This window comes from Neofelis nebulosa, chromosome 15, assembly GCF_028018385.1.
Source record: "Neofelis nebulosa isolate mNeoNeb1 chromosome 15, mNeoNeb1.pri, whole genome shotgun sequence".
NCBI classification, from domain to species: domain Eukaryota; kingdom Metazoa; phylum Chordata; class Mammalia; order Carnivora; family Felidae; genus Neofelis; species Neofelis nebulosa.
The window spans coordinates 65,899,526-65,919,894 of record NC_080796.1 but is presented as its reverse complement, the minus strand read 5'-3'; the positions used below and the strand labels follow the sequence as shown (position 1 = coordinate 65,919,894).

Sequence of the window (20,369 nt, the reverse complement as noted above, 5' to 3'; positions counted from 1 at the left end):
CTGAAGCCAGATAGGGAGATTGCTCTAAAGCCTTGTTTGGAGGGACTGGGCTGTCCAAGAACGAGACACATGGGAGCCCTTGTTTGTTGATAACTTTAGGCACCTATTAGCAGCACTTTTATTTTTTTTTTATTATTTTTTTTTAATTTTTTTTTTAATGTTTATTTATTTTTGAGACAGAGAGAGACAGAGCATGAACAGGGGAGGGGCAGAGAGAGAGGGAGACACAGAATTGGAAGCAGGCTCCAGGCTCTGAGCCATCAGCTCAGAGCCTGACGCGGGGCTCGAACTCACGGACTGCAAGATCATGACCTGAGCTGAAGTCGGATGCTTAACCGACTGAGCCACCCAGGCGCCCCATAGCAGCACTTTTAAAAGGGAATTGACTTTCGCTACCTTTGCAGCCTCAGTACTATATCATGTTGTGGTGGCATCCCAGGAGAACATCCAGGTGGTTAGACCAGCCATGGCACCAGAGGCTTGGAGGGCCTGGCTGCCCAAGGCCTGATGAAGGGGTGTGTGCCGTGTCTGTGTATGCTATGTGGTACATGGTGGCCAAAGATCTGGAACAGTCCAGCGGTTATCCTAAGCAACAGGATCAATGGCTCGGCTCTTGGGGGACCTAAGATAATCCTGAATAATCCAAGCCTTAACCTAACCAATGTGGCCATTGCCCCTGAAGGCAGATCTTGGGTGGGAACTTGCCAGGGGCAGGCCAGGCAGGGCTGGCTGGGGTTACCTCCTGTCAGAGACACCTGGGAGCCCTGGTTGCCCAAGAGGCCTCTGCTCCTGGGGTCGTGGGTCAGGAGAGGGAGCTGTGCATGTGGATCCTGGCAGCTCTCTGAGCAAGGGGGTCCCCAGACAGTCTGTGACCTGGTAGCCACCAGGACCTAGTTCAGAGAAATGGGGGCACTAGGATTGGCTTTTGGGAGAAACTAGGCCTGTGAGAATTCCTCTGTTCCTCATTGGCTATTTGCTGGACACCATAGTTCTTTACAAAATGGACTTTTCCGTAGACTGCACGCCTGCATTCACAACATAGCCGCTAGCTCTCCCTAGCATAAGTGATTTAAGAAAAAGACCAAAGCAGAAGCCGTAGTCTCTCTTATAATTTTCTCAGAAGTGTCACACCATCACTTCTGACAAATTCTATCGGTCACATAGACAACCCTGGTTCAATTTGGGAAGGGCTGCATGGGACAAGAGTACCAGGAGGCAAAGATTATTGGGACCATAATTTAGCTGTCTGGAACTTAAGGCCAAGAGGAGTACAGAGATTTTTGTCTCTTTGGTTGATAGCACCTAAAACAGTAACTGGTACATAGAAGGTGCCCAATCAATATTAAAAGGATGAATTGATATTAAGGGAAATGTGAACTTATCTTGCAGCCACCGTCTGGAGCTCTGGAAGCTGGTTTCCATTTGTTTTCATTAATATATTTAGCTCAAGATTTGATTGGTTTGCGATCACTGACCGTAAGGGAAAGCAACCTCCATTCTTTCAGAGGAAAAGAAAAGTAGACTGAGAGTATAATATTTGCTGGCTAAAATTCACTCCTGCAAATATCACACTTTGGTTTGCCTAGATCTCTAGAATCAGCACTGGGTGGATATCTTCCAGGCTACGTATGAGAAAAGTAAAAAAGTACATCATGGGGTCTATTTTGAAGCAACGTAGCAAATAAAGCAGAAACAAGGTTTTACTGTGATCTGACACCTGAGACACAAATGACCAATGCTTCACTGGTAGGTAGGCTTCGCCGCTTTCCCTGCCACATCATAACCTCAGATTTCCTTTATCTTGAATTTGAACTAACAGGGCCTGTCAGGTGAAACACTAGACTCAGTCCTTGGTGAGGATAAACCACTCAGACTCCACCCCACAATTCCATCAATATTAATAGTTATAATTGGTATTATGACTTAAGTACGTAATTAGAACCATGTGCATTTCCTCAATTTTCACATTTTATCCTTAGAACAGACATGGGGTGCATCTACCTTGTTTACTTTAATCCTCTTCTGAGATCCATGATCACCCAGAAATAGGTCCTGTATTCATGTCGCTGCTACATGACTCCACTTCCCTGGTCACAGCTGATTAGAGGAAGGGATGCTCAGCTCAGCAAAAAAGGGCTAATCAGATTCTATGTCCTGTGTGTTTGGAATTGGGACCAAGGGGCAGTCACTTGAACACGCGAGTTATAAAATGTTACGGATTTGACACCAAAAGCAAAACAACAAAAGCAAAAATAAACAAGTGGGACTACATCAAATTAAAAAGCTTCTGCACAGCAAAGGAAACCATCAACAGAATGAAAAGACAACCTAGTGAAAGGGAGAAAATATTTGCAAATCATAAATCTGATAAAGGGCTAATGCCCAAAATACATAAAGAACTCATACAACTCAATAGCAAAAGATAAAAACTGAAAACAATTTTTAATCCGATTAAAAAAATGGGAAGAACATCTTGTGTATAGACATTTTTCCAAAGAAGACATACAGATAACCAGCAGATATATGAAAAGGTGCTCAACATCCCTAGTCATCAGGAAAATGTGAATCACAACCACAAGGAGGTATTCCTTCACATCTGTTAGAGTGGCTATCATCAAGAAGACAAGAAAAAGCAAGTGTGGGTGAGGATGTGGAGAAAAGGAAACATGTATGCATTCTTGGTGGCAATGTATATTGGTGCAGCTACTACGGAAAACAGTATGTAGGTTCCTCAAAAAATTAAAAGTAGAACTACCATGTGATCCAGCGATTCCATTTCTGAGCATTTTTTCAAAAAAAATGAAAACACTAACTCAAAAATATAAATGCACCATGTTTATTGCAACACAGTTTACAGTCACCAAAACAAGGAAGGAACCTAAGCAACTATCAGTGCATGAATGTTAAAGAAAACGTGTTGTCCATGCATGTGTGCGTGCGCACGAGCACACACACACACACACACACACACACACACACAGTGAAATATTATGTAGCCACTAAAAGAAGGAAGTCTTTCTGTTTGCAACAACATGGATGGACCTGGAGGACATTATTATGCTAAATCATATTACATCAGCTATTCTGACTTATGAAATAAGTCAGACAAAGAAAGACAAACACTGCATGATCTCACTTATATGTGCAATCTGAAAACAAATCAACCAACCAACAAAAACAAACAGCAATAAAAATCCAAACTCCTAGATGCAGTGAACCACCTCTGGTGGTTGCCAGAGGTGAGGGATGTTGGGTGGGTGAAAAGAGTGAAGGTGGTCAACAGGTACAAACTTCCAATTATAAAATAAATAAGGCATGATGACTTTAATTAAGAACACTGTATATTTGAAAGTTGCTGAGGGAGTAGATCTTGAAAGTTCTCATTACAAGAAAAAAAATCGGTAACTGTGTCGTGGATGTTGACTAGACTGTGGTGATGACTGCACAATATATACCAAATTAATCATTAGGTTGTACACCTGCAACTAATACAACATTATAGGTCAATTATATCTCAATAAAAGTAAAGATTACAAAATAAAAGAGCTATGGAGTGATCTTTCTTTCTCATGTGTAGGAAAGATGAGAAATGGAGAGAGTAGTACTTACGTATGTGTTTACCAGATTTGTTCTAGACCTACTGAAATTTATGTGCCCTTGGGGTCCATGAAATACCTTAATATCCTTCCAAAAAATATTTTTTTGTTGCATAAGCTAGTTCACATTGAATTTGCTTCCTGTATCAAATCTGTTTTACCCACAGGGACATCGGGAAACTGAATAACTTGCACAGGGCCATTGGGTTACAAAGAGGCAGCAGAGCTGAGATTTAATCAATATCATATTGACTCTTGAGCCTATCATTTATCCCATACTGCCACTATTAGGAAGTGTTTCCCCTTCTCAGCTCACTTAGGGGGCTCACACTCCTTAGTGTTAATTGTGGCCATGTGACTTGCTTTGGTGGAAGACACATAATCAGAAGTGACATGATTCATTCTTAGTGGAGAGATTGGTTGCCAGAGCTTCCCTATCCACTCCATTTCTGCTTCAGCAGCCCTGAAAGCATCACAGTATGAAGGATCCAGAAGATTAAAGATGCATCCACCACTTAGCCAACACACGGAGGACACTCTGGGAAGCCACCTCAACTGACAGTGGACTTCTTATGAGAACGAAATAAACTTGTGTTGTTTCAGGCCATTGAGATTTTAGAGTTGTCTGATTATGCAGCAAAACTTGCCTTATCATATATTCAACGGACTACACCGTACACCTTGTTCTCCAAGCCTTCTTCTTGATTTCATGTCAAATCAACTCCAACTTCCCCTTGTCTTAGAGCTTTTATTTCAGTTACATAGGACTGCATAACAAGCCACTCCAAAACTTAAAACAGTAATGATTTCTTACTTCTCATGATTCTGTGGGTTGACGGGGCTCAGCTGCAGGGTTCATCTACTTCACATGGGATAACAGAAGGTCACTTATGCAGCTGCATTTGGTGAGGAGCGTGGCCAGGACTGGAATGTGCGAGACAGACGTTCATCCTGGGGAACCTCTTTCCGTACGGCCTCTCACTATTCAGAAGTCTAGCCCAAGCCTCTTTACAATGTAGAGTTTCTAAGACCACATGTTCCCATTTGCAAGTGCTTATCAGGCCTCTACTTTCATCACATTTGCTACTATCTCATTGGCTGAAACAAGTCACATGGCCAAGCCCAGAGTCAATGTAGATGGGACTGTACCAGGATGTGAATTCCAGAAGTCATGGCTCTTTGGGGACTTTCAGTGTAACCATCTATAACAGCCATTAATTAAGCATTAACATCAAGTTGTCAGTTTTAAAAGTGTTTCCACATTTATTATCTCATTTTGTTTAACAACAACCCTTGAGGAATAAATATATGCCACGCCTATTTTACAAAGAAAGGGACTAGGGCTCAGAAATCTGGACACCTAAAATCACACAATTAGTAAATGGGAGAATTAAGACTTGACTTCAGGTCTTATTACTGAAAGTGCTGTGTTTTCTGTCACCTCACAGCTACCTCTGGTCAGCACGACCAGTGATATCTAGCTATGATTTCCATGTTTGATCTTTCCAGGTTTTTATTTTTATTATTTTTATTTTTTTTAATGTTTATTTATTTTTGAGACAGAGAGAGACAGAGCATGAGCAGGGGAGGGGCAGAGAGAGGGAGACACAGAATCCGAAGCAGGCTCCAGGCTCTGAGCTGTCAGCACAGAGCCCGACGCGGGGCTTGAACTCACAGACCGTGAGAGCCTGACCTGAGCCGAAGTCGGACACTTAACCGACTGAGCCACCCAGGCGCCCCTGATCTTTCCAGGTTTTTAAATTTTGTTGGCAAATAAACAAACTCATCCATTTTTCCAAATACTTTGTCCAGAGTTTAGGTTGTTGTTGTTGTTGTTGTTGTTTAACTGTGTGGAGGGAAATGCACCCAATTCTCAAAGACTTTGATGTATTGAAACAGAATTGCTAGCAATGTTTGCTTATTGTAAAGCAAGCCCCAACTAAGCCAGGGTGGTTACTGGGAAGCACCCACATTACGTCAAACCTTGAAAGGGGACTTATTTAGACTTCATAATGCCCAAAGTTTCTTCTGAGGAACAGAGATTCTTTTCTGCACCCTAGCCCCATGATGAAGAGTTTCAGCCCCAAACTGCCAGATCCAATTCCTTAAGTTATTTACACTTCTGTGCAAATGTCAATACTAATAGATCACAACCAGGGAAGGGGGGTTTGGGGGGGGGGGGAGTTGAGTTGGAGGCTTATAAAATTGAGAAAGCATCCATAATTATTCTCATCACTGCAATCACTGGATGCTAGAGAATAAATCACAAGGAGATGAAAATCAGGACTGGCTCAGAAGCACTACCTATGGCTGTTGCCATGGTCATCAGTGGTGGTGGAACAGACACCCAGAGGAACCACAGTCCTGCTGCTCATTATGAACTGAAATCAGCTGCCAGGCCCTCCCTGGATGAGGCGCTCCGCCGAGGAACACCCTCCACAGTGTCCTGTTGTCTGGTTCCATACTCTTGGCCCCCAGCCTCCAGATGACACTTTTCATTAGGAACCTTGGTTGGCCGGGCCTTTGGCCCATTCCCTTCACTTTCCTTGTCACTTTCCTGGTATGGAGAGAAAGAAGGAAAACTTTACCTGTAAACCAAATACCTTTGCACTCCCCCTCTTACAGAGACACCCCTGAAAGAACCTTCTTTCTTTAAGCAATGTCAGGCTTCACGTTCAACCAACTTCTGCGACCCATCTCATGACACTCTAGCTTCACACAAGAAAGGCAAACACGAAGCATCATGGAGTGAAATTGTGCATGGCTACCAGGTGGGAAAATGCCTCCTACGGAGCTGAAGTGCAAGCAACCAACCTTCCCACGTCAGGGCTCTTGGTGTCTTCCATCAGGATGTCACATACCTTATTTTGTGTCCTATAGTACTCATTTAACACGTACTGATATTTGGGTTGAGTAAGACCGAAGAAGGTAGCAAATCTTCCACCAAGAAATTCACATGCTGAAAGAAAGAACAGGCACTTTGGTGAACTGAACTGATGACTAAAACTTAGAGTCATTTGAGGTGAAGAGTTTAAACTTGCCTGCCGGTGATCCATTACCACACTTAACTTTAAGGCTGACAAAAGATTTCAATTGCTCTGGACTCTCAGAAAGTTCCAGGACTCACAAGGAATTGTTAACTCTTCTGTCTCCCCGTGGGATTACATCTAAACCATCCTTTCCAGATGGGTATGTCAGGAGAGATTTTCAAAATACCTACTTCCAGGTACAGCGTTGGTCCTAAGCAATCAGAATACATGCTTTGGTTGTGAAAGTTGGGGGTCAAGGGTTAGCATTAACAGTGGTTTCCTGGCGGGGTCTCCTAGACACCTAGAAATGTTTTCCTTTAGAATTATAGGATTTCTGACACCCACCCCCCACGACCCCACTTTCTGATCCCTAAGGCTTTTCCTCTTCTTGGGATGTTGCTCATATAGTACATCAACATGGTGCTCTCCATTGTTTAAAATGTGTTTTATCTTTTCAAAAATACTCTAGCTCCTTAATCTGTTTGTTTGCCACAGTGCCTGGTACATGTATATAAGAGGAGTTTCTAAAGTATTAGAATAAACCTTAGGAGGCTTTCCTGCTTATGACCTACTAGAATTTTACCTTGAAAACACTAGTTACGGTTTCATGTGGGTGTCAGCTCTATCCAAAGTTCCTGTGTAGAGGGGCGCCTGGGTGGCGCAGTCGGTTAAGCGTCCGACTTCAGCCAGGTCACGATCTCGCGGTCCGTGAGTTCGAGCCCCGCGTCAGGCTCTGGGCTGATGGCTCGGAGCCTGGAGCCTGTTTCCGATTCTGTGTCTCCCTCTCTCTCTGCCCCTCCCCCGTTCATGCTCTGTCTCTCTCTGTCCCAAAAATAAAAATAAAAAACGTTGAAAAAAAAAAAAAAACAACAAAAAAAAACAAAGTTCCTGTGTAGAGACCAGGGTGCTGACTGCTAGCATTTGTATGGCTCCCCTACAACCTGGAAGCCCCAAGCAGATGCACGTCAACGCTACAGTCCTGCTTGGAACCTCGAAGGCAGCGTGATTCCCCATATGTCCTGTTCCTACCATGCTAAGTCACAGCCCAACATGGAAATCACTACAGTCCCTGTTCTCCTTTACATTCTCATAAGGCTGTATTGAGTTTTGCTTCTTTTACCTGACCTAATCTCCTAGGGTGTTCTCCCTCCAAGATATTTCACCTCTTTAAACAATCTTGTCCCATCTAAACACATAGAGCTCTGTAGAAGACAGCATTTTTTCTGCCAGTGTACTATGGTCGAGGTAAGATTGGTATCTCACCTGGGTTCCCAAAGGAGCTTACAAATCCCTAACCCTGTATCCTGATGTAAAAGCACTTGCTCCTCTGAGGCTCGTACCATCTGACTAAATCACCCCATCGTTACTTTTTACTGTAGTTTAAAGACTTCCCTCCCCTCCCCTACCCCCAGTGACTATTGTGGTCCCTAAGCTGACCTTAGCCATACTTTCATAGCACTCTCAAGTCATATATCAGCATTACTCATTACTAAGTCTTTTCATCGGTGGTCCCTATGCTCCTTCTAGCCCAGCGGTTGTGACAACAAATTGTAATTAAAGGCATGTTTACTAGCCTATAATATCTATTGAATATGGAGTCCCTTGAAAGCAAAGCCTGTCATTTGTCTTTGTGTCCCAGGGACCCACACAGTGCCAAACACACATTGGCACTCAATAAATGTTTATTTAATGAATGAATGAAGATCAATTCCTCAGAGCTATGGCTATACTTCATATTTTCTTGAATTTTAATTTTTGTATTTTTTTAAAGTTGTTTCCTTCCTGCTGTACATACAAGAATACGCAAATTAGAAGGAAATGAGAAGGGGCGCCTGGGCGGCTCAGTCAGTTGGGCGTCCGACTTCAGCTCAGGTCATGATCTCACAGCTTGTGGGTTCAAGCCCCGTGTCACGCTCTGTGCTGACAGCCCAGAGCCTGGAGCCTGTTTCAGATTCTGTGTCCCTCTCTCGTTCTGCCCCTCACCCACTCATGCTCTCTCTCTCTCTCTCTCTCTCTTAAGAATAAATAAAACATTTTTAAAAATTTAGAAGGAAATGAGTAATTAGATGTTGCCAATTGTGTTTTAAAGAAAATTGGTGAAAGTCGAGCAAAATAAGATTCAGTGTTTCATCTGTTATAAATAGCTGCTTAGGCCATTCACTTTGTCCCTGAGAAGGGTCCATAAAGTCCTTGTTCATAACAGAGTCATTATGATGAGGGAACTTGGAACTGTGTCATATAAAAATAGTTTTAAAAAAACCTTGGAAGTTTATTCAGGTGAAGAGTCACCTTAGGGATAGGGGAGGCTATTGTCTTCAAATATTTGAAGCTCTGTCCTATGAAAGAGGAATCTAGACTTGTTTTATATGACCTTAAGAAAGACAACTAAGATCAATGGGAATAACTTTAAAAGAAGACAAAATATAAGGTAGAATTTACTAAAAAGAGTTGGAAAGAGATGGAAGGGTCTGCCTGAAGATGTGAGGTTCTACACCTTTGGGAATGTTCAAGCATAGATCAAGAAGGGACTAGGTTGTCCCTTATTCTGGATGCCAGGGAGTGGATTAAACTACTGGAAGGCCCAACGAACATTGAGGGCCTATAAGTCTACATCTTGTATTTAGGACTAAATAAGTAAATAAATAAATAAATAAATAAATAAATAAATAAATAAATAACTTTGGCACTACTTACTAGAAAATGAGGTGCTTGCTATTTGCCCTGCCCAAAACCATAAGTACGACTGCCATGAGAGTTTAGACTGAAAAAAAGAAAGAAATCAAGTTAGAGTAATTAATAACAAGAGTAGTGGTACAGGTGTTTCATGTAGAGATTTCAAAATGCTTTATAGTATATTACATTTTCTTTCGCACACATGAGAAAGTAAAGTTATCAAAACTATGAGTTGACTATAAACTCCAGGAAGTAAGACAAGGGGAACAAGGAGTTAGCTTAAAACTGTATTTTCTACAAACCTTGTTTGGCTTAATCTCTTATTCATTAAGCCCCCATGTTACTAATATTGACATTCTAAGCTTACAGGATCATGTGTTGAATTTGTTTTCTGTTCCTTCTTTTCTTCCTCTTCCTCCTCCTCGGTGCTATATTCTTCCATGATGTCTCCATTAACAAAATGGATAATTCTTTTGGGAGTAGTTCTTTTGGAAGGCCTACTTTTCTCTAATTCTGACTTCTGGAAACTGTCTTTTTCCATAAGGAAATAAAACAACTAGTGAATTTAAAACAGGGAACCTTCAGGCCAGTTGCCCAGGGCAGTGTTTATATAGCTGAGAGGTGTCTAGTTATTTTCAATGGATGGTAAAGCTAGAGAATTCAGATGTAACCGTAGCTGCAATCTCATCAATTCTTCAAATCCAAGGAAGGACTGTTCAGTTCTGTACCAAAATGGAAAAAAAAAAAATGTAATTAGTAGTAAAAATGTGAACTTTGAGTCTTCAAACAAAAATTTAAACAGTTCCCTTACCTCTTATTCATTACAAAACGAACAAATACTAGTAGAGAGAGGCCACTAAGGTGTGGAAGTTTCCCAATTATTTCAATAAAGAGCGAGAGGCAATGTAAGTAGTGATTAAGAGTGCAGGCTTTGCACAGAGAAGAACAAATTTGTTAAGTATATATCTGGTAAAGGACTTATTTTCAGAATATGTAAAAAGCAATTACAATTCAATAAGTAAAAGACAAGCAACTCAACTGAAATATGGGCGAGGGATTTGAACAGATACTTTATCAAATAAGATTTACAGGTGCCAACTGAAGTTAGGAAAAGATGCTCAATGTCATTAGTCATTAGGAAATGCAAATTGAAACCATAATGAGATATCACCCTCACTAGAAGGCTAAAATTTAAAGGACTGAGGAATAAATGGAGCAGCTAGAACTCTCACATTGCTGGTGGGGATGCAAAATGGTACAGCCACTTTGGAAAACAGTTTGGCAGTTTCTTAAAAGTTAAACAGGTTCTCACCATATAGTTTTGTTCTGGGACCCAATTCCAAGCTGGGGGGTGGGCAGAGATTTCCCCCACCAACAAGCAATTCTCAAATTGTCAGGACACCAGCTGGATGTCCTACAATTCAACTCGATTCTGACACTACCCACCCCCCTCTTCCCTTACTTCAGAGGCCAATCACAAGCCCCGGTTGTTATTTGTACTTCTGACCTACTGGCTATAAATCAGAGGTTCCCACAACCCCCACTTTGAGTTAGATTAATTTGCTAGAGCAACTCGGGAAGTCTGTTTACTCACTAGATTATCAGTTTATTATAAAAGGATAGAATTTGGGGTGCCTGGGTGGCTGAATCGGTTAGGCGTCTGACTTCAGCTCAGGTTATGATCTCATGGCTGGTGATTTTGAGCCCCGCTTCAGGCTTTGTGATGACTGCTCAGAGCCTGGAACCTGCTTCAGATTCTGTGTCTCCCTCTCTCTCTCTGCCACTCCCCTGGTCTCTCCGTCTCAAAAATAAATCAACAACAACAACAAAGGATATAATTTGGGAAGAGCCAGATGGAAGAGGTGCACAGGGCAGGGTATAGGGAAAGGGCACAGTGCTTCTGTGTGTTCCCTGAGCACAACACGCTCTCTGAAGTTCCACGTGTCCACCAACCTGGGAGCTCTCCTCCCACCCTGTTTGTTTGTTTGTTTGTTTGTTTGTTTGTTTGTTTTGGAGGCTTCATTACCGAGGTCTGGCTGATTAAATCATTAGCGTTGGGCACTGGTGATGAATTCAACCTCCAGCCCCTGGGGGGTGTCAGGAAGTGGGAAGGAAATCACCTAATCACAGGGTTGGTTCTTGCAAGTCACCTCATTAACATGACAAAAGACACTTGGTCCTCTCAACAGTTAGGAAATTCCAAAGGTTTTAGAAGCCCTGGGCTAGAAATGGGAAGACCACATATATAGTTATTAAAAATCACAGTATCACACGTCTAGATGTTTACACAAGAGAAATGAGAACATTTTCATCTAAAGACTTGTATGTGAATATTTATAGCAGCTTTATTTGTAAGAGCCCCAAACAAAACAATCAAAATGTCCATTAATGAATAAACCAAATGTGATACATTTGTTCAATGAAATACTATTTAGTGATTAAAGTATTGGACACTTATATTTTTATTTATTTATTTTGAGAGAGAGAGAAAAGGGGAGGGGCAGAGAGAGAGGGAGACTGGGAATCCCAAGCAGGCTCTGCACTGTCAGTGCTGGGCTCGATGCAGGGTTCCATCCCACGAACCATGAGACCATGACCTGGGCGGAAACCAAGAGTCAGTTGCTTAACCAACTGAGCCATCCAAGTGCCCCTTTGGACATTAATATTTGCAACACTATGAATGAATCCCCAAAACATCACGCTAAGTGAAAGAAGCCAGACACTGTATATTAAATGATTACATTTATATAACATTTTAGAAAAGGCAAAATTATAGTTGTAGAAAACAGATGAGTGTTTGCTGGGGAGGATGGGGGGAGAGATAACTACAAAGGGACAAAAGGGAACTTTCTTGGGCGATAGAAATGTTCTAACAGATATCATGATTGTAGCAGTGGTTACTCAACTATACATTTGTCAAATCAAATTCTACGCTTAATGATGAACTTTTGGGGTGATGGGGTGGTCTGTGGGGTCTGGAGCCGATGGCCAAGAAATAATTCTTGAAGATGTCTCTGGTGCAAAAAGGTGATTTTATTAAAGTATGGGGACAGGACCCATGGGCAGGAAGAGCTGCACTGGGGCCATGACGGGTAACTCATTATATACCCTCAGGTTGGGAGGGGGTCAGGGATAGATTAAATCTCTAAGGAATTTTGGAAGCAAGGTTTCCAGGACCTTCAGGGGCTAGCTGTTGCTAGGGAAACACCATTTATCACTGTTTAATAAAACTTTAGTCCTGAGACCCTTCAGATACATATCAGGGGCCATAAACTTGGAGCATGATTGCCAGGATATATCTTGGGGCAGTTGACATAAAGGAAGTAGACTTATGGGGGAGGTGTAAGCCAAGGTTCTCGTTTGCCCCTAGCAAAGTGTCATCCTTGAGGCCTCTGAGCTCCTAGAGGGAGGTCACTCTGCTGGTCTCAAGGATTTATCAATGGGCTGTAGGCAGTAAGGGAATTTCATTTCTCATTTGCCTTAGTTTCCCACATCACCGTGGCAAGCAATTAAACCGCTTTCCTTTGTTCTTGGGTAGCCAGGCAGGTCAGAGGAATAGCACACATATTCCACGGTGGGGGGGGGGGGGGGGCAGCCTGTATTTTGTCCTCAGCCTGCCTCTTGCTCCCCCATCAGTTAACACTGGTTAACATCTCAATAAATCTCACCAGTTTGGGAGCCAGCCTGCCTAGGTTTAATATCCCATTACTTACTATCTCTGGGCCTTGGTTTCCTTATCTCTAAAATAAGAATGATACAGTTTGAGCATATCTTTGAATATAGTACCAACCTTATAAAATGAGAATTAAACGAGGAAAGACACAGCAAGGAGTTAGAACAATTCTTAGCAAATATCAAGTGTCTAATAAAAGCTAGGTATTATTAAGTACCTATCACTTCCGTAACAGTGGGTACGCACACTGTTGTCTTAATGAGTACTTAATATATTTGAAGATTATGTCAGCAAATGTGGCAGACTGAGTTGATGTGAAAGTCCTCTTCCTGTTCCAGATTCACAGAAATGCTGGATAAAATTAAACAAAATATTAAACCAAGCTGTGAGAAGAAAAGCTAGCAAAAACAACTATCCGTGCCCAAGGCTGGATACTCCCCTTGCATACTTTTGTCTTCCGTAATCTTGTCTGCCTCCTGCACCAACTACCTGTGTACCATCACTGGTAAAGGCCCCCTCCCCTGTTTCTTTGATCTCTCAATCCCCTACCATCCCAGCCATGAAAGGAGTCCCATGGCAAGGTTCCGGGCTCAGCCTTTGGAGGTGACTCCGCTGGGCCGGCACCGGTGTGCAATGAACAGCCTTTTCCGATTCCCGGAGTGCACATGGCTGGTCTCTTCCTGGGCACCGAGTATTTGCTGTAACAGCTGGACTGAGGATTAAGAGAGGCAGAGAGACTGGAAGGAAGCCTAGGTATCAGCAAAAGAAGGAAAACTGAAAATCCTAAGGGTGAGCTAAAGCTGGGATGGTTCCTGAGGGTTTCAGAACTGGATACAGACCTTGGGGCTAAAGGTTTAACACTGGTGCAGAGAGGAGAGCCCAAATCACAGACCCTGCGAATATGAGGAGCCAGCCGAAGTGAAATACCTGAGTAAAACTAAGATAAATAAATTACAATCGTAATCTGTAAATTATGGACTGGAAAAACTGCCTACTGGCTTATCAAAGTGGAAAAACAATTTGTCATCTCCTGGCAACATGGGTAGAAAGAGTCACTGAAAAATACTGGAACCCCAGGCTAGTATCAAATGCTGGGTGCGGCCAGATTCAGAGTGCTCAGGTGGGGTGAGGCCCGGCAGTGAAGCTTCGGGACCCACAGCTGCCGGAAGCAAGCACAAAGCCACCTGAGAGGGAAGCTTCAAGAAGATAAGGTACACAGGATCTGCACTAAAAACACCCCCTGCTGAGGATGCCATGGCAAAAACTTACAAATCCCAGGAAGAAACCAACCCTCCTGAGGATGTTACCAAGTTGTCACCCAAAAGTCGGGAGTAATAGAGCAACACAGAACTTTACAATGATTATGGTTAATATATTCAAAGAGATAAAGGAAGCAAGACATAATATCCCAAAGGAACAGGGTGATTTGAAAAAGAATGGAACAGAAATTCCAGAAACGAAATGTATAGTCAACACAAGATATGTTGGATGTAGATTGAACAGTGAAGCAATCTCTCATAACCCAGCATAAAGAGAGATATGTTCTGTTAACATCAAGGAAAAGCTTTGAGATATGAAGAATGGATGAGAAAGTTCAATATGTGTTGAATGGGAGTTCAGAGGAGGTGAATGGAAAGGACAGGGGAGGTAATGTTTGAAGACACAATGGCTATGAACTTTCAATATTTGGGTTTTTTTAAGTTTATTTATTTTTGAGAGAGAGAAAGCACGAGTGGGGAAGGGGCAGAGAGAGAGAATCCCAAGCAGGCTCTGCACGGCTAGTGCTGGACATGGGGCTTGAACCCACGAACCATGAGATCATGACCTGAGCCGAAGTTAGGAGTCGGACTCAGCCAACTGAGCCACCCAGGCGCCCCTAAAAGTTACTGTAGAGACAAGCCTATGCAAAGAAGGACACTCAGACCCTCCCCTGGGCCCCTAAAAGCAGGAAATCTATGAGAAAGGTAGCCTCCCTGGACCAGGAGGTAAAGAGACATCCTTATCACCAGAGATGAGATGTTTAGAGCCAAGAAGGCTGTACAAACAATCCTTGTTACTTTTTACTAATTTGCTATCCCAGCCCAAAGTCTGTTTACAATTCCTCACTAATTGAAACTCCAATTAGTTAACATTTCTCTGTCTTGTCAATTCCTCACGGATTTATTGTCTCTCTGTCTAAAAGGTGTAAAAACTGCCGGCCTTGGTCATTTCTTTGGGTCTCAATTTCATTATTGGGTCTCTGTGTACATGTAATAAAACTTTTTTTTCTCCTGCTAATCAGTCTCATGTAAATTTAATTCTTAGTCCAACTGGAAGGCCTTGAGCATAGAGAAGAATTTTTCATTCCCTTCAGGGGATGTGAATAAATCACCGAATCTTATTGGTACAACGCTGAGTTTATGTCGTTGTCAAAGGTTAGGGTTGCAAAAGACCTGCCAAGGGTTAAATTTGTCAGCAAAGTGATATGAGGACAGAGGACCGACCCAGCATAGGGTCCTCTAAGGAGACTTGAGCAATGAAAACACAGGGTTTTGCCGACTGACTTAGTGACAGTGTATCACTAAAGAACCTCAGCAAGAAATAGAAAAGTTGTTACCATTTAGTTTCTGATGCCAAAAAAGCAGCAAACAGTAACTTAATTTGGTGTTTAAGACAGTACCATGTGAAATAAAACACATCCTACAACAGTAATCAGAAGGAAATACAAACATTTTTGAAAGCAACTCACCTACATTTATTCCTCTGCTTTTTCTTTCATTGCTTTTGTTCGTTATGTCTGGCTTTGAAGGTAGTACAAAATTCGGTGCCAGAAGTTGTTCGGTAGATGATAAATCAGAGAAGCTAGGCTGAGGCCAGACAGAGCCCTGGGATATGCCAACGTGGAAGCATTCTCTGTGTGCTGTTTACAGGGCGGAACGTGTTTGAGTTGTGGGAAGGTCAGTTATATTTACACATCCGGCAGTGAATGAACCCAGTGGGCACCAAACTTGTCTGCAGATTAGAATCCTCTAAGGGTCTTTTAAAAAATTCAAATGGCAGACCACACCCCAGACCACTGAAGTCACCATCTCTATGAGTGGGACATGGCATCAGGTGTTATCGTTGTTGTTGCTGTTGTTTTGTAGTTCATTTATTTTTGAGAGAGACAGAGTACATGTGCACGCACCAGCGGGGGAGGGGCTGACCCAGAGACAGAGAATCCCAAGCAGACACCTCGCTGTCCGTGAAGAACACGACATGTCGACCCCACAGATCATGAGATCATGACCTGAGCTGAAATCCGAAGTCTGATGCTTAACCCACAGCCACCCAGGTGCCCCGGCATCTGTTATTTTTGAAGCTGTCCGGGTGACCCCAATGTACAGGCAAGTTTCCTAAGGAAACCAGTGCCCTAAGGATGTGGGAAAAGATACAGTGATTTGCTGCACATGAAGCTAGTACCAAGACATCTCGTCTATTTTTTTTTCAAGAGGGGGTTTTTTTGTTTTTTTTGTTTTTTTTGCCTTCTGCCTTCTGAGGCTCCCCTTCCTCCCCACCAACCTTGCTGCAACCTTAAAAGCTTAAATATCAAAAGTTTAAGAACTAACAGGGGCACCTGGATGGTTCCATCGATTAAGTGTCCAACTTCGGCTCAGGTCATAATCTCATGGGTTTGTGGGTTCGAGCCTCGCATTGGGCTCTTGGCTGACAGCACGGAGCCTGCTTTGGATCCTCTGTGTGTCTCTCTCTCTCTCTGCCCCTCCCCTTCCCCCACACATACTCTCAGATCTCAAAAACAAATAAACATTAAAAAGAAAAAAAATGAATATGGCCTAACAGCCCCACTGTGGTTTATTGTACTTCACTCCTCTTGAAGACCATCTCCCAGTTCATACATTTCCAAACCAAATGAAGTACCCCATCCCCCATATACCTGGCTCCCTCATTACTTGAATTACAGACGAATGATATCTGCTGGCCCTCTAAAGAAAATACTGGTTTCTTTTCTTCATGATAACAGTGTTGGCAGTTAAGTAAGCATTTATATCTTTTAATTCAGGGGGCTCTAAAGGGAAGCCATGAGGAGAGAGGAGAGAAAAAGGGGAAAAAAGGTCAGAAAGAACTCTAACTTATAATGGAGTTAGTGTTTTTCTGCCACCTACTGGACTCTTTAGGATGTGCTATGCAAAATTACAGAACAAGGTGGAATCTACTTATTTTTATTTACAAAAACCTTGGGAGCACCGCCAATTTCACACCATGTACATAGACATGGATGTTTTGCAAGTGACCTTTCAGAAGGCTGAATATTCCCTACAGCATGTTTTTTTACCTCTGTTTAATTCTTTTTTTTTTTTAAGGTTATTTATTTTGAGAGAGTGAGCATGAGTGGGAGAGGGGCAGAGGAAGAGAGAGAGAGAGAATCCCAAACAGGTTCCACGCTCAGTGCAGAGCCTAAGGCAGGGCTCCATCCCACGACCCTGGCACCATGATCTGAGCCGAAATCAAGAGTCAGACACTCAACCCACTAAGCCATCCAGTCTCCCCACCCTCTGTTTAATTCTTATGAACACTGCTACTTTTTGTTTCTTAAAAACCCCAAATCTAGTTTATCAAGGATTGTGCCTAAGTATATATAGTATAATTAGAAGGCCATATAATCTCCCCAACCTTTCAATATTGGAGTACCTCCTGGCTCAGTGATGGAATCACTTCTGTTTTTATGTATTCATTCATCAATGAATAGATATTTATCTCATTGAGTCCTATGGCTTTAAATGCTACCTACATGTAAATTTATATCCAATAATTTTATCTCCAGGTCAGACTTTTCCTTGAATCTCAAATTCAGAGATCCTACTGTCTACTCAACATTGCTTCTTGGGTGTCTAATAGACATCTCGGTCCTGATGTGCCTAAATCTTTGCTCACACTTCCAGTGCACCCTTCTTCCTGCACACCCCTCCCCCAGACACATACTCGTACCTCCTCCAGCAGTCTTTCCATTTCAATAAATGGCAATTCTATTCTTCCAGTTGTTCAACCAGAGTCCTTGGCATCATTCTTGATTCTTTTCCTTTAGCCACACCCCCCATTAAATCCATCAGGAAATCCTCTTGGATATTTCTGGAATCCTCATATGACCACTCCACCCTGGTCTAAGCCATCATCTCTCCCCTAGATTGTGGCCATGGCCTTCTATCTGTCCCCCTACAGTCTATACTCAAGAAGGCAGCCAGAGTTGTAGAATCAGATCATGTCACTCTGCTTAAAATCCACAAGGGGTTTGGGGTCCCTGGGTGGCTCGGTCGGTTAAGCGGCCGACTTCAGCTCAGGTCATGATCTCACAGTCCCAGAGTTCAAGCCCCGCATTGGGCTCTGTGCTGACAGCTCCGAGCCTGGAACCTGCTTCAGATTCTGTATGTGTGTCTCTCTCTGTGCGCCCCACCCCCCTCACGTTCTGTCTCTCTCCATCTCTCAAAAATAAATAAAAATTAAAAAAAAAAGCATTAAAAAAGAATCTGCAAGGGGTTCATATGGCACCTGTGGGAAGGCGCAGTGGGGGACAGAGGAAGCCCAAGTCCCTGCAATAGCCTGCAAGGCTGTCCATCTGGCTCTCGATACTTTTCTGATCACATTTTGTGCCAACCGCCGCTCACCACACTCAACACACTGGCCTTCACGTTATGGTTCCCTGACCACAGACTCTCCCCCTACAAGGACCTTGTAGCTGTGGTTCCCAGGACTAGTCCTTCCTCCCACAGACTTTGAACTCTTCTCTCTCAAGGCACCTTCCTGTCCCCTTCACCACCACCACCACTCAACATGCTACTAGTTTTTCTCCTGAGCACTTACACCTTGCACAAACTCTGATTTTGCCTGTCTCCCCCCTCCCTTCCCTCCCCTGCCTGTCCTCTGGCCAGAGTGGGAGGGGCTTTACCTGTGTGTTTCCCGCTGTGCCTCCTGCCCCTACACTACCTGAGACAAGGCTGACACTCAGTATTTGCTTAATAAATGAACCATACGTTTAGATCATTTTAATGGGTGAGGGAAGGTATTATGTAATAGATTGGAAAACTAAGGAGAGAACAGGCTTGTAGTTGTCTCTATTTCTGATGCTAAAATGGCTGCCTTTTGTTTCACATTTTTCTCACTACATTTGCACATTATTCATTTCATTTTCATCAACTCCTTCACTGACACACGGCATTGGAATCCGTACCAGCAAAATCACACACGAGTTCTACATCTTGGCATTGAGCTTCAGAAAGATATCGCACCTAAAATTTCCTACATTTCTTTCAGTTTTCGTTTATGAAAACAGGTTTTCAAATGAACCAGATTAAAAGGCAGCAAAGCAGCAGCACCGGGAATCACACACACACACACACACACACACACACACACACACACACCCAGCTAACTGGGCCACTGTGGGTGCTCCCAGCTTCCGCCTTCCCCTCCCCCACGAGGTGCTCTGAAGGTCAAGCAGGGATGGAGCATCCAAAGCCCCCCCCTGCAGGCAGCAGTCTTCTCTACCAACTTCTCCACGCTGGTTCACCTGAGGAAACTGGCCAGGGAGCGGGCAGGGTTGAGTGAGGAATTATGTGGACTGAGGAGAGATGTGAAATATGAATAAATGAACGCACGCATTCGCAGACCTCTGCTCCCCAGGGGAAGTGCTGTCAGAACATTACCTGGCAGGATTATTAGATCTTTATTTTCAGTATTAAACCGCATGCATGCACCCAGTCACTGTGGACAAGAGTGACATCACTGGGGCACCTGGGTGGCTCAGTTGGTTAAGCGCCGCACTCTTGATTGCAGCTCAGGTCATAATCTCAGAGTCGTGAGATCGAGCCCCGCGTTTGGCTCTGCTCTGCCCTGAGCCTGAGTGTGGAGCCTGCTTGGGATTCTCTCTCTTCCTCCCTCTCTGCCCCTTCCCTGCTTGCGCTCTCTTGCTCTAAATAAATAAACATTAAGAAGAAAAAAAGAGGAACATCACTGACGTGCCCCTGCCATCAGGGCATTTCTCAACTTTTTCTACATCGTGGCAGGTGATGGATGGTGGGAATTCTCTGAAATTCCCAGGTGACCAGCCTGGGAGCTCCGGCCACCTTAGGCCCTGCCCAGCTGGCCCTAGAAGCCTGAGACCAGTAGCTTGAGGCAAACTACTATGAAGCTCTAGGGAATAAAACTCAAGCCACTGGTGAACATTTTCTCCGGGGCGGGTGGCGGGGGGGTGTCTGATTGACACTATGAACTTACACCCACCTCAAGCACAGCAAAGGCATTGGATACACTGAACTGCATTGACGCAGTATCGCTGGCCTTATATTGTATAAGTGGGTTTTCGTTCTACAATTCAGAGTAGGCTCCCCTTGTTTTAGTCCCTTTAGTTTGCTACTAAACTGTTTT

General features: G+C 43.3%; 1 protein-coding gene across 2 annotated transcripts; it reads right to left on the bottom strand.

Moving 5' to 3' along the window:
- Nucleotides 1-4,832: 4,832 nt before the first annotated feature.
- FAM177B (family with sequence similarity 177 member B) lies at nt 4,833-16,037 on the bottom strand. Of its 2 annotated transcripts, none has more exons than XM_058700539.1 (5): nt 15,700-16,037; nt 9,666-10,020; nt 9,320-9,386; nt 6,458-6,555; nt 4,833-6,153 (listed from the first exon to the last, which is right to left on the bottom strand). In XM_058700539.1, the coding sequence occupies exons 2-5, from the start codon at nt 9,837-9,839 to the stop codon at nt 5,971-5,973; spliced, it is 522 nt and encodes a 173-aa protein (XP_058556522.1). In that variant the 5' UTR covers nt 9,840-10,020; nt 15,700-16,037; the 3' UTR covers nt 4,833-5,970. The 2 variants fall into 2 exon arrangements, with proteins under 2 accessions (XP_058556522.1, XP_058556523.1); XM_058700540.1 differs by having other exon boundaries at nt 15,704-16,037.
- Between the last annotated feature and the right edge of the window lie 4,332 nt (nt 16,038-20,369).

Excerpts from the sequence above, each read along its gene's own strand:
- FAM177B (XM_058700539.1), bottom strand. The coding sequence starts at position 9,839 with ATGGAAAAAGACAGTTTCCAGAAGTCAGAATTAGAGAAAAGTAGGCCT. Across the intron at positions 9,387-9,665 it reads CAAATTCAACACATGATCCT|TCTAAACTCTCATGGCAGTC; the intron begins GTAAGCTTAGAA and ends TCTTTTTTTCAG. Across the intron at positions 6,154-6,457 it reads ACTATAGGACACAAAATAAG|GAAAGTGACAAGGAAAGTGA; the intron begins GTATGTGACATC and ends TCTCCATACCAG.